The sequence below is a fragment of the Macaca nemestrina genome, chromosome 4 (genome assembly GCF_043159975.1).
Source record: "Macaca nemestrina isolate mMacNem1 chromosome 4, mMacNem.hap1, whole genome shotgun sequence".
NCBI classification, from domain to species: Eukaryota; Metazoa; Chordata; class Mammalia; order Primates; family Cercopithecidae; genus Macaca; species Macaca nemestrina.
In genome coordinates this window covers 45397718-45411540 of record NC_092128.1, presented here as the reverse complement: position 1 = coordinate 45411540, position 13823 = coordinate 45397718, and the positions used below count along the sequence as shown (strand labels likewise).

Here is a 13823-nt window from a genome sequence, read left to right as displayed (position 1 = left end):
CCATATCTTTTTATTATACTTTAAGTTCTAGGGTACATGTGCACAATGTGCAGGTTTGTTACATATGTATACATGTGCCATGTTGGTGTGCTGCACCCATCAACTCATCAGCACCCTTCAACTCATCATTTACACCAGGTATAACTCCCAATGCCATCCCGCCCCGCTCCCGCCTCCCCACAATAGGCCCTGGTCTGTGATGTTCCCCTTCCCATATTTTTTTCTCACATTTGTAGAAAGGATAACCCACTGCTATCATTTGAATAGCTTTGACCTTGTTAAACCCTGGCACCATTGCTTTTTACATAGCAAGCAGTATATTTTTAAAGAGTGACTTTCTTACAACACATGAAATAAAGAATAACATAAAAACTTTAAGATTATGAATAAAGTATGTAAGATACATCCTCACCTTGATTTTACCTTTAAGCAGCCTTTTATTTGTCTGTTAGGAACTTCTTTCCATGGTTTTACAGGCTCTGGCTCTTGTTCTTTCTTTTGACAAATGAATGTATAATTTGTGCCATTATTATTTGACCAAAATGTACCAACAGAAGTTTCATAACGTATACAAAACTCAACTTTACTGCCATCTTTTTGATAAGGAGGAACCAATGAAATCTTAAAGGAGAACTGGTCAGTTTCACCATCACATGAATTAGGAACATATTCTGCTAAAATGTCATAATGTGTCTGCCAGTCATCTAAAGACATTCGTACATATACTAACTTCTCAAAAGAAACATTCAAAACTCGAATAATACCCTTGATACTTGTAGACCCAGGAAGAGACTCAGTTGACTCCAGTATTGCTTTCTGTTCTTGGAGTTGTTGCATAAGATCTTCTTTTGAAGAAGGCAGGTCAAACAGTGGGGCTAAAACATATTCTTCTGTGTGGAAAATGTCCGTCCCTAAGTCAAAAGTGGTTGAAGCACTCGGTAATTCCCAGCAATCAAATTCTTTAACAGACACGAGATTGAATCCAAAGGAATCAGCAAATGAAACTCTTCTAGTACCTGAAGATGGGGTATCCAGGTATATGTCTTCAGAAGAATCAGAACCTCGTCTACTCGGTTGAGGGGAGAAACCAGGTTTGAAAGTAATTTCTTCATCTTCACAAAGAGAGTCAGATAAATTAGGAACTTCTAAAAAATTATCTTTGCTAATCTGACTAGGTACTTCAGAAGGCTCCATTGGGCTCTCTGATATCAAATAAGAGAGAACTGTTCCACTAGTAGAGGCTGACATTTGAGACACTGAGGCTTAAAATAAGTATAATGTTACAGTTGACATTGCAAAAAGAAGTCAGCTCTATAAATAGGTCCAATGGCGTGTCAACTATGCTAGCCTGCAAACTATGCTAGCCTGCCTCTAAAGGCCTTGAATATGATAGCATCCATGCTACTCCTGCCAGTATGTTTCAGATTTAACTCACAGTTTTTAAAGTTGCATTTGTTTATAAGCTAAGTTCCAAAGAGGTATTTTTAAATCATGTTCTGCTGTATTGGAAATCCTGGAACTTTAAGATAAAAATATTATTTTAATTAGTTGATGTTAAAAATGGAAATACTTGAGATTATATGCAGTATTGTATCATGATTTTTTCCACTTCCTTCATAAGCGTTTCTCCACACCATCAAAACCTTTTATGTCGTTTCTTTATCCTATGTATACAGTAAAACTTACGTATACTTTCCTTTATATTTAAACATTGAGATTGCTTTCACTTCTTGCCATTGTAAAAACTGTTGTGATAAACGTCTTTCTGCATAAAAGAAATGGAAATGTGGATTTTTAAAAATAAAATAAAAGTAATATCACAGTACTGAATATGTAGTTTGAACTACATTAATTCATGGAGCAGGTAAGTGCAAACAGAGGAAGATAAGAACATTTTTAGAACTAGAGAGATCCAGAGCCTACTAATAATGATACCTATCATTTTCAGGGATTTATAAATGTATAGTTTTTATTACAAAAGGGTTAAATAAAGGTGCTGAAAGTTCTGAGGAAGGAAACATGATTCAGATGGGGAAGGTATCATTTTAAATAAAGTATGAAGGGTAGGTGGAATTTAGACATGCAAGGTTAGAGCAAGGTAGATTGTCCAAGTAGAATAAATAGCCCAAGCAAAAACCTAGAACAAAGAAGTAATCAAATTCATTATTTTGAACATTAGTACATTCATTTTAATTAAGCCATGGGAAAATACAGACAAGATATGTGTTATTGATTTGCAAATATAAGTGGGCTAAGGTAAGCCTGACCCAGGACTTATACATTTATGTAGAATAAAACGTTCTTTTGCAAATGGCCATTTTATGCCCTCAAAGCACAAGTTGATACCATCACACCTTGAAATTTCATATGAGTTTTAAAGTATGAAGAGCCTGCTTAAACTGTCACTTTTTTTTATGTCATAAAACCCAAGTTGGGGGATGATAATTTTTGTAAAAACTATAAAAATTTTAACTGCACACGATTTGACCCAGAAATGCCCCCAGCTAAAAATTTGCTCTATCAGCATAGGAAAATACACAAAGATAAATACAGATCTATGTTCATAACAGAATTGTGTGTTTAACAATCCCTACAAATCTGTTAAATGTCCCTCTTAAAAGAGCATTGGATAAATAGCATTACACCCATACAATAGAATGTTTTAGAAGGATAAAGTAGCACTTTATGTGCTAATATGGAAAGATAGGCAAGATAAATGGCTAAGTGAAAAAAAATGTGTACAGATATGTGCATAGAAAATTCCTGGAAAGATACAAAAGACAATGTTAGCAGTATTTACTTCTATCCACAAAACTTACAGATGGCAGCGGAATGGGGGCTCTATTCATTTTACTTTATAGTCTGCTGTACTGTTTGAAATGTTACACGTGAGCATGGTTTTCTTTCCAAATATCTATTAATTAAACTGAAAAAATAAATAAAGTGTGAAAGGTGACTGACTAGGTTTTCTTTTTGAAAAGAGCCCAATAGCATAATTTCTTTCAAATGAAAACCTCATTAATGTGGTATAACTTATTAGGTAATTTCAATTGCATAAGTAGTGGATGGAGAAATTATTTTCTAAAATTATAAGTGACTATAGAGTCTTGAAGGATAAAGAAATGAAATTATTTGAGCTTTATCTCATTCACATAGCTAGAATGGGTAGTGACCACATGGATTGCTTAAGAATGGGTAATGGCTGTGGAAATGTCTGTGCCTTGCAGATTTGATGACCACAGTAGCTGTATTTCAAGGTACCCAAAATATATTGCTATGTAGTCAAGGAAATCAGTAACAAAATGCTTTATGGAAATTAGTAAAATAGTTCATATAGCCATGTAAATAATGGGATAATGAAAATTTAAGATATAATAATGTACTGAAATATTTTAACTATCCAGGATTTAGTTAGCAAAGGAGTGGAAATGAAGACCCCTGGGTCCATTTCTTGGCTCTGCTGCTTACTAGTTGAATGACCTTCTGAATATTACTCAAATGTTCTAACCCACAGTTGCCTTAATTGTCAAAGTGCACTGTTAAAAATTAAACAAGATGCTTGTTAAATGTGTCTACTACAAAACCTATAGTAATAGCACAAGTCACTATTTTAATTCTGATATATGTTTGTAAAATGCTGATTTCTAAGATATATCAATAGATAGATGGATAGGTATGTAATCTAGCTATAGAGAATTCATATATATCATTAATAAGTGATTTGTAATTTGTTTTATTTTTGTCTTTTTCAAAGGCTACAGTGTGTAACACTTAGCTTTATAAGACATAATATAGCTAGACATTAGAAAATGGTCCTGTTATTTGATCTAAACTTTTCCCTTGTTAATGTGTCTCTTTACACAGAGCACTACCTTAATTTGTAGTAATCACTGCCTTTCTTTTGGAATTTATAACCTTCACATAATTGTAGACAGTTGACATGTTCCCCCTTAGTCACCACTTAGCTAAAGCAGAGTGATTGCATCTTTTTAATCTCTTCTCACATGTCAATCCTCCAGTGCTTTTTATCATTTTGTTACTCCTCTATGAACTCCTTCCAGCTTGCCTATATTTTTCTGTTAATGAGCTGCCCCCAGATGAATGCAATATTACAGATCAAGTGTCTCTGGAGCATGAAAAGAAATACTAACAGCCTCAGCCTTGTGACTTGGTGTTTGCATTCAGTTAAAATTCACATTTCCTTGCTTTATTTCCATATCACGGATTAGACCAACATCCCATTTTCTCATATCCACTACTACCTCAATTTCAACACAATTTATCACACTCTTCTTCAGCCACTAAGGTATACTGTTTTTAGAAGAGTTACAGCTTTTTCTTTCTGCTTTGTTGTTGTTGTTGTTGTTACAAACTAAAGCTCAAGTCTCCATGCATTCCACAATTTTTGGTATTAATCAAATATTCTCAAAGGCACCATTAACAAAAAAACAGTATCAGTCAGGAACCCAGCAAATAGGAAATAGATGGCATGCTCAAATAAGATAATTCCAGGAGGGTTTATTTACAAGGGTCTATTTATAAAGTGTAAATGCAGAGAAGCCACAAGAACTAGTGTGACAAACTGGGGTCAGTTGCATCAGAGCTTTTACCATCCCTCAAGGGATAAGGGAAAGGAACACTTACCAGAACTTGAAAGCAAAGAGTGCCATAAAGAGTTTACCAACTGGAGACCTGGTCAAGGGACACAGCCAGTTGAAGACGACTTTGCCAGTGATCCAGGAGCATAAATAAACTGAATTCGTTTTTCTCCTTTTTTATGATGTCCTACCAGAGTTACTTATTGGCCAGAGGGCATGGGAACTATTATAGTTCATTCAGGTCAGTCTCCTGCAGCAGAAAACAGGGAGAAAAATGGTGAAAAGGGTGGCAAGTGGATTTGGAGGAGCAAACAGAAGATATGAGATATGAAATATATGCAAATATAATTATATATAACATATATACATATATAACTTAAAATACATAGTGTGTTCCTCTTTATTTATACATACTCCATCTCAATGCCAACTGAGTTTCTATTACCCGATCTTCTACTGTCACGGGTTCAAGAAAAAAAAGGTAAAATATCTAAGGTCTGTCAGCTCTGATCCGGTGAGAATTACAAATAAGACAGATTGAGTTTATTCACAAATGGGTAGGAAAGAATTTATCTATTTTGAAATTAATTATGACTTTGCATTTGTTTCCCATGTTAGCATAGGTTTTTGCAACCTAAAGAAACGTTTTGTCAAGAGATAGTCTGGAACTGGAGTTTTTTGTTTGTTTGTTTGTTTGTTTTTTCTTTTTTTTTGAGATGGAGTCTCCCTTTGTCGCCCAGGCTGGAGTGCAGTGGCCGCATCTCAGCTCACTGCAAGCTCCGCCTCCCGGGTTTACGCCATTCTCCTGCCTCAGCCTCCGGAGTAGCTGGGACTACAGGCACACGCCACCTCGCCCGGCTAGTTTTTTGTATTTTTAGTAGAGACGGGGTTTCACCGTGTTAGCCAGGATGGTCTCGATCTCCTGACCTCATGATCCACCCGTCTCGGCCTCCCAAACTGGAACTGGAGTTTTTAAAACCAGAGAGAGATGTCAAAAGTCACTAGGAGAGATGTTCAAATAAGATTTTCTAAGAGGATGTTGCTTCACAGGTAATTCTGATATATAGACTTGGTTAAGATGCATGCTCTCCGGCCAGGTGCAATGGCTCATGCCAATAATCCCAGCACTTTGGGAAGCCAAGGCGGGCGGATCACAAGGTCAAGAGATTGAGACCATCCTGGCCAACATGGTGAAACCCTGTCTCTACTAAAAATAGAAAAATTAGCTGGGCATGGTGGCATGCACCTGTAGTCCCAGCTACTCAGGAGGCTGAGGCAGAATAGCTTGAACCCAGGAGGCGAAGGTTGCGGTGAGCTGAGATCGCGCCATTGCCCTCCAGCCTGAAGACAGAGTGGAGACTAGGTCTCAAAAAAAAAAAAAAAAAAGGAAAAGAAAAAAAAAGGCATGATCTCCTAGTCTGTCTGCCATAGTCAGGGGCTTAAGTTCTAGTTATGAAAACGGTTGTAGCTATTATCCCTCTACATATGTACTATGTGCTATTTTTAGTGTGGGAGGGGTGCTATAAAATGCTTTTAGAAAAAAAAGCAAGAATTGGGTAGAGCTTTAATGTCACTTAGCAATCATCTAGGCTAGTCCCTTCATATTCACATAAGAAAATATAAATTCAGAATAATGAAGGACTCCATTATCTAATGACAGAGAGCTGACTTGAACTCAGCTCTCTTGAACTCAGCTCTCTCTTGCCCTCAGTCCAATATTGTTCATATTATTCCATACATATGCCAACTTCTAGTTTTAGAATTCATAATTAACAAATTAATCATTCTTTGAAAATAGTCATTAAAATTAATCTCTTCTAGATTTCATTTATTTTTTTTAAATCAATTAACTTTTGTGAACTTTCCTTTTTCCATTTGATGAAAGATCTCCAGGGGTGTCCAGACAATTTTTCTTTGTGACAAGCTCTCTCAACCTTTTCCAGCTTATGCCCCCTTTAATAAGTTTAATATCTTATACTGTTCTCTCTCTCCCTCAGAGACACTGCTATATTTCTATTTGGGAATTACTGATCTAAGTTATAAAAATGAATTATGTAATCTCTTAGAACTAAAATTAATATTTAGTATTTTAAAAGACTACTAGTGAAAGGATATCACTTCAAACATAGTTTGAGACACAGATTTGTTCTTCAGATGTCAGTCACTGAAAAGTTTTCTTTGAAAATGTTCATATCTACCAATAGGGCATGCACAGTTAAGTCAGAACAGAATGGAAACTTTGCAAGATATAGGTAATTTCTTTTTTGAGACATGGTCTTGTTCTGTTGCCCAGGCTGGAGTGCAGTGGTGTGACCATGGCTCACTGTAGCCTCGACATCCTGGGCTCAAGAAATTCTCCTGTCTTAGCCTCCCTAGAAGCTGGGACTACAAGAACATGCCAGCACACCCGGCTATTTTTTTTTTTTGGAGAGATGGGGATCTCACTATGTTGCCCAGGCTGGTCACTACATTTGTAAAGGGTTGTGTCATTTATTTCTTGAATAGTTGAATGATTCAATATAGATAATTGATCATGTTATAGCAGAAGAGTTTAGCCACCAAAGGCAGCATTCAGGTTGTTTAGCTTAATTTATGAAAGATAAACTAGTATAATACTCAAGCACCAAGGGCTTATTTTATATGGATTGTATAATGTGCTTTAAATTTTGACCAAAATAAAGACATAAATATATAGTCAGAAATCTAGATCTCTAAGATGTTTAGCAAGCACACATCAGAGATAACCTCTTCATTTTGCACTTAAGAAAACTGAAATTTCAGTGGTCAAGTGGATTCTTCCTTGACATGTGTGTGATTCCAGCATTAACCCTAGAAGGAAAATATATTATAAGCTTAAAGGCAGATATCATCTAATAATATCTTAGGAAATTTTTAATTGACCCATAAAATTTATGTTCATAGTATATGCATTTTCATATTTAAAAATATAGCTAAGCGCACTGTATTAGAAGTAAGTAGGCCTAAGTTCTAGAGCCATGCTTATTGTTAAGAAACTGTGACCTTGGAAATCATTTAAGTTCTTTGTGTAAATGTCTGAATATTACTGAAAATCTCTTCAAAACTGTGAAATCTGCAGAGACATGAACCTTTTATCGTGAAAGTTGTCATTTACAGACTGTATTAAGAAAATGTGGCACATATACACCATGGAATACTATGCAGCCATAAAAAAGGTTGAGTTCATGTCCTTTGTAGGGACATGAATGCAGCTGGAAACCATCTTCGCAAACTATCGCAAGAACAGAAAACCAAACACTGCATGTTCTCACTCATAGGTGGGAACTGAACAATGAGAACACTTAGACACAGGAAGGGGAACATTACACACCGGGGCCTGACGTGGGGTGGGGGAAGTAGGGAGGGATAGCATTAGGAGATATACCTAATGTAAATGACGAGTTAATGGGTGCGGCACACCACCATGGCACATGTATACATATGTAACAAACCTACACGTTGTGCACATGTACCTTAGAACTTAAAGTATAATAGATTTTTAAAAAAAAAAAAAAAAGAAAGTTGTCATTTAATTGTGAAGCAAACATACATTGACTTCTACTCTGTGTCAGGCACTGTGTTAGATCCTAAGTTTACAAAGTAAGTTATAAAATATGGAATCTGTTCTCAATACCCTAGCATCTAATGGAGAGAGGGAACAACAGAAATTCTCCATCATTATGGATCTCACTTCCTTGCATTAATAGCTTTAGTTATTGATTGGGAAATCATAAACTTGGCTTTAGGGGTTCTGCCCACAGTCTCCTCTTTATTATGTTAGAATTGGACTCTTGTATCATAGACAGATTTTTACAATTTTTTATTAGCAGCCAGGGACCATCCATCACTATTCCAAAGAAGTCTGGACTTCAAAACCTGCAAATAATGACTTTTGTGACTATTTACTTTGTTGATTTTGTTAACCATTCAGTGGCAGGGACTCAAGTGCTTGCATGCTAATTGAAAACTCTCTGCTAATTTGTTTATCCCACACTTTCACTCTAGTTAGATGCATCAGCCAAGAAATACCAAGGAGTCCATACCAGAGTCAAATATCCCCTGGTATGATACAGATAGCCTAGAATCATTACTTTGTGCAATTAGGGGGAAAAGCAAAATTTAAAGTTCTATTTATGTTAATATGAATTATCAAAAGATTAATTTTAATTTAAACTTAAAATTATTTCTAATAGTTACATTTAGACAATGTATATTTTGACTCATGTTTTGGATGCATATGTCTTTTAATTTATCTTAAGTTCACAGGTACATGTGCAGGTTTGTTATATATACATGTAAACTCATGTCCTAGGGATTTGTTGTACAGATTTTAGTCACCCAGGTATTAAGCCTAGCACTCACTAGTTATTTTTCCTGATCTTCTCCCTCCTCCGAAACCCCGCCCTCTGGTAGGCCCCAGTGTGTGCTGTTCCCCTCTATGTGTCCATGTGTTCTCGTCATTTAGCTCCCACTTATAAGGGAGTACGTACAGTATTTGGTTTTCTGTTCCTGAATTAGTTTGCTAAGGATAATGGCCTCCAGCTCTATCCACGTTCCTGCAAAGGACATGATCTCATTCTCTCCTATGGCTACATAGTATTCCATCATGTATATGTGCCACATTTTCTTTATCCAGTCTACCATTGATGGCCACTTATGCTGATCCTATGTCTTTGCTATTGTGAACAGTGCCGCAATAAACATACGTGTGCATGTATCATTGTAATAGAACAATTTATATTCCTTTGGGTATGTACCCAGTAATGGTATTGCTGGGTTGAATGGTGTTGCTGTTTCTGGGTCTTTGAGGAATTGCCACACTGTTTTCCACAATAGTTGAACTAATTTATACTCCCACCAACAGTGTGTAAGCATTTCCTTTGCTCCATAGCCTTGCCAGCATCTTCTATTTTTTACTTTTTAATAATAGTCATTCTGACTGGTGTGAGATGCTGTCTTATTGTGGGTTTGATATTTATTTCTCTAACAATCAGTGATATTAAGCTTTTGTTCATATTCTTCTTGGCCACATGTTATGTCTTCTTTTGAAAAGTGTCTGTTCAGGTCCTTTGCCCACTTTTTAATGGGGTTGTTTGCTTTTATTCTGTACATTTGTTTAAGTTCTTTATTAGGCCTTTGTCAGATGCATAGTTTGAAAATATTTTCTCCCATTCTGTAGATTGTCTGTTTACTCTGTTATAGTTTCTTTTGCTATACAGAAGCTCTTTAGTTTAATTGGATCCTATTTGTCAACTGTTGCTTTTGTTGCAATTACTTTTGGTGTCTTTGTCATGAAATCTTTGTCCAGAGTGGACACAAAAGTAATTGCAACAAAAGCAACAATTGACAGATCGAACCTAATTAAACAAGAGCTTCTGCACAGCAAAAGAAACTGTCAACAGAGTAACCTACAGAATGGGAGAAAATATTTGCAAACTATGCATCTGAGAAAGATCTAACATTCAGCATCTATAAGGAACTTAAACAAATGTACAGAGTGTTTCTATGTTGAGAATGGTATTTCCCAGGTTGTCTTCCATGGTTTTTATAGTTTAGGGTTTTATATTTAAGTCTTTAATCCATCTTGAGTTAATTGTTTTATATGGTGTAAGGAAGGGGATCCAGTTTCAAACTTCCACATATGGCTAGCCAGCACCATTTATTGAGTAGATAGTCCTTTTCCCATTGCTCGTTTTGTCTGCTTTGTCAAATATCAGATAGTTGTAGGTGTACAGCCTTATTTCTGGCTTCTCTATTCTGTTCCATTGGTGTATGTGTCTGTTTTTGTACCAGTACCATGCTGTTTTGGTCACTGTAACCCTATACTAGAGTTTGACCCTATACTAGAGTTTCAGGTAGCATGGTGCCTTCAGCTTTGTTCTTTTCACTTAGGATTTCCTTGGTTATTTGAGCTTTGTTTTGTTTGCACATGAATTTTAAAATAGTTTTTTTCTCATTCTGTGAATAATGTAATTGGTAGGTTGATAGAAGTATCACTGAATCTGTAAATTGTTTTGGGCAGTACAGACATTTTTACAATATTGATTCTTCCTGTCCTTTAGCATGGAATGTTTTTCTGTTTGTTTGTATCATCTCTGATTTCTTTGAGCAGTGGTTTTTAGTTCTCATTATAGGGACCTTTGACCTCTCTGGTTAGCTGTATTCTTAGGTACTTGATTCTTTTTGTGGCCATTGTTAATGGGATCGCATTTCTGATTTGGCTCTCGGCATGACTGTTGTTGGTGTATAGGAATACTAGTAATCATTGTTTCTTGATTTCATATCCTGAAACTTTGCTAAAGTTGTTTATCAGCTGAAGGAGCTTTTCAGCCAAGACTATGGGGTTTTCTAGATATGGAGTTATGTTTTCTGCAAACAGTGATAGTTTGACTTTTTCTCTTCCTATTTGGATGCCTTTTATTTCTCTCCCTTGCCTGATTGCCCTGGCCAGGACTTCTAATACTACGTTGAATAGGAGTGACAAGAGAGGGCATCCTTGCCTTGTGCCAGTTTTCAAGAAGAATGCTTCCAGCTTATGCCCATTCAGTATGACGTTGGCTATGGGTTTGTCATAGATGGTTCTTATTATTTTGAGGTATATTCCTTCAATACCTATGTTATTGATAGTTTTTAACATGAAAGGATGTTAAATTTTATTGAAAGTCTTTTCTGCATCTATTGAGATAATCATGTGTTTTTGACTTTAGTTCTGTTTAGATCACATTTATTGATTTGTATATGTTGAACCAACTTTGTATCTCAGGAATAAAACCTACTGAATCACGGTGGATAAGATTTTTGGTGTGTTGCTGGATTTGCTTTGCTGGTATTTTTTGAAAAGTTTTGCAACAATGTTTATCAAGGATATTGTCCTGAAGTTTTCTTTTATTGTTGTATCTCTGCCAGATCGTGGTATCAGGATAATGCTGACCTCATAGAATGAGTTAGCAGGGAGTCCTTCCTCTTCAATTGTTTGGGATAGTTTCAGCAGGAATGGTACCATTTCTTCTTTGTACATCTGGTAGAATTCAGCTGTGAAACCATCTTGATATGGTTTGGCTATTTCCCCAACCAAATCTCAACTTGAATTGCATCTCCCAGAATTCCCACTTGTTGTGGGATGGACCCAGAGGGAGGTAAATTGAATCATGGGGGCCAGTCTTTCCAGTGTTATTCTCATGATAGTGAATAAGTCTCACGAGATCTGATGGGTTTATCAGGGGTTTCCGTTTTTGTTTCTTCCTCATTTTTCTCTTGCTACCTCCATGTAAGAAGTGCCTTTCATCTCCTACCATGATTCTGAGACCTCCCCATCCATGTGGAACTGTAAGTCCAATTAAACTTATTTTTCTTCCCAGTCTCAGGTATGTCTTTATCAGCAGTGTGAAAAGGGACTAATCTAGTAAATTGGTACCAGTTGAGTGGGGCATCGCTAAAATATGTGCCAAAATGTGGAAGTGACTTTGGAACTGGTTGGAACAGTTTGGGGGGCTCGGAAGAAAACAGGAAAATGTGGGAAAGTTCAGAACTTCCTTGAGACTTGTTGAATGGCTTTGCCCAAAGTGCTGATAGCGATACAAACAATAAGGTCCAGGCTGAGTTGGTCTCAGATGAAGATGAGAAACTTGTTGTGAACTGGAGCAAAAGTGACTCTTGCTATGTTTTAGTGAAAAGTCTGGCAGCATATTGCCCCTGCCCTAGAGAGGGGTGGAACTTTGAACTTGAGAGAGATGATTTAGGTATCCAGCAGAAGAAATTTCTAAGCAGCAAAGCATTCAAGAGGTGACTTGGGCGCTGTTAAAGGCATTCAGTTTTATAAGGGAAGCGGAGAATAAAAGTTTGGAAAATTTGCAGCCTGACTATACATCAGGAAAGAGAAACCCATTTTCTGGGGAGACATTCAAGGCAGCTGCAGAAATTTGCATAAGTAGCAAGGAGCCTAATGTTAATCCCCAAGACTATGGGGAAAATGTCTCCAGGCCATGTCAGAGACCCTCACAGCACCCCTTCCCATCACAGCCCCGGAGGCCCAGGAGAAAGAAGTGGTTTGTTGGGCTGGGCCCAGGGTCCCCGTGCTGTGTGCAGCCTAGGGACTTGGTGCTCTGTGTCCCAGCCACTCCAGCCATGGATGAAAGGGGCCAACATAAAGCCTGGGCTGCAGCTTCAGAGGGTAGAAGCCCCAAGCCTTGGCAGCTTCTATGTGGTGTTGAACCTGTAGGTACACAGAAGTCAATCATTGAGGTTTGGGAACCTTTGCCTAGATCTCAGAAGATGTATGGAAATACCTGGATGCCCAAGCAAAAGTTTGCTGCAGGGGCAGGGCCCTCATGGAGACCTCCTGCTAGGGCAGTGTGGAAGGGAAATGTAGGTTTGGAGATCCCACACAGTGTCCCCACTGGGACACTGCCTAGTGGCGCTGTGAGAAGAGGGTTACCGTCCTCCAGACCCCAGAATGATAGATCCACTGACAGCTTGTGCTGCGCACCTGGAAAAGCCACAGACACTCAACACCAGCCTGTGAAAGCAGCCTGGAGGGGGACTGTAAAATGCAAAGCAACAGCAGCAGAGCTGCCCAGTACCATGGGAACCCACCTCTTGCATCAGCGTGACCTGGATGTAAGACCTGAAGTCAAAGGAGAGCATTTTGGAGCTTTAAAATTTGATGGCCACACTGGATTTCAGACTTGCATGGGCTCTGTAACTCCTTTGTTTTGATCAATTTCTCTCATTTGGAATCGCAGTATTTACCCAATACCTGTATCCCTATTGTGTCTAGGAACTAACTAGCTTGCTTTTGATTTTATGGGCTCATAGGCAAAAGGGACTTGCTTTGTCTCATATGAGACTTTGGACTGTGGACTTTTGGATTAATGCTGAAATTACTTAAGACTTTGGGGGATGGTTGGGAAGGCATGATTGGTTTGAAATGTGAAGACATGAGATTTGGAGGGCCCAGGGGCAGAATGATATGGTTTGGCTGTCTCCCCACCCAAATCTCAACTTGAATTGTATCTCCCAGAATTCCCACGTGTTGTGGGATGGACCCAGGAGAAGATTATTGAATCATGGGGGCCAGTCTTACTATTATTCTCGTGATAGTAAATAAGTCTCACGATATCTAATGGGTATATCAGGGGTTTCTGCTTTTGGTTCTTCCTCATTTTTCTCATGCTGCTGCCATGTAAGAAGTGCCTTTCACCTCCTTCC

At 37.7% G+C, this 13823-nt stretch overlaps 1 protein-coding gene across 1 annotated transcript in view; it reads right to left on the bottom strand.

Annotated features, from left to right (window-relative positions):
• LOC105475251 (protein phosphatase 1 regulatory subunit 3A) overlaps positions 1–1267 on the bottom strand; it is a 129537-nt gene extending 128270 nt beyond the window's left edge. The window contains exon 1 of the mRNA XM_011730337.3: positions 413–1267. Coding sequence (XP_011728639.2) covers positions 413–1248 — 836 coding nt within the window. The 5' untranslated portion in view covers positions 1249–1267. The remainder of the gene's footprint in view (positions 1–412) is intronic.
• Positions 1268–13823: the final 12556 nt, after the last annotated feature.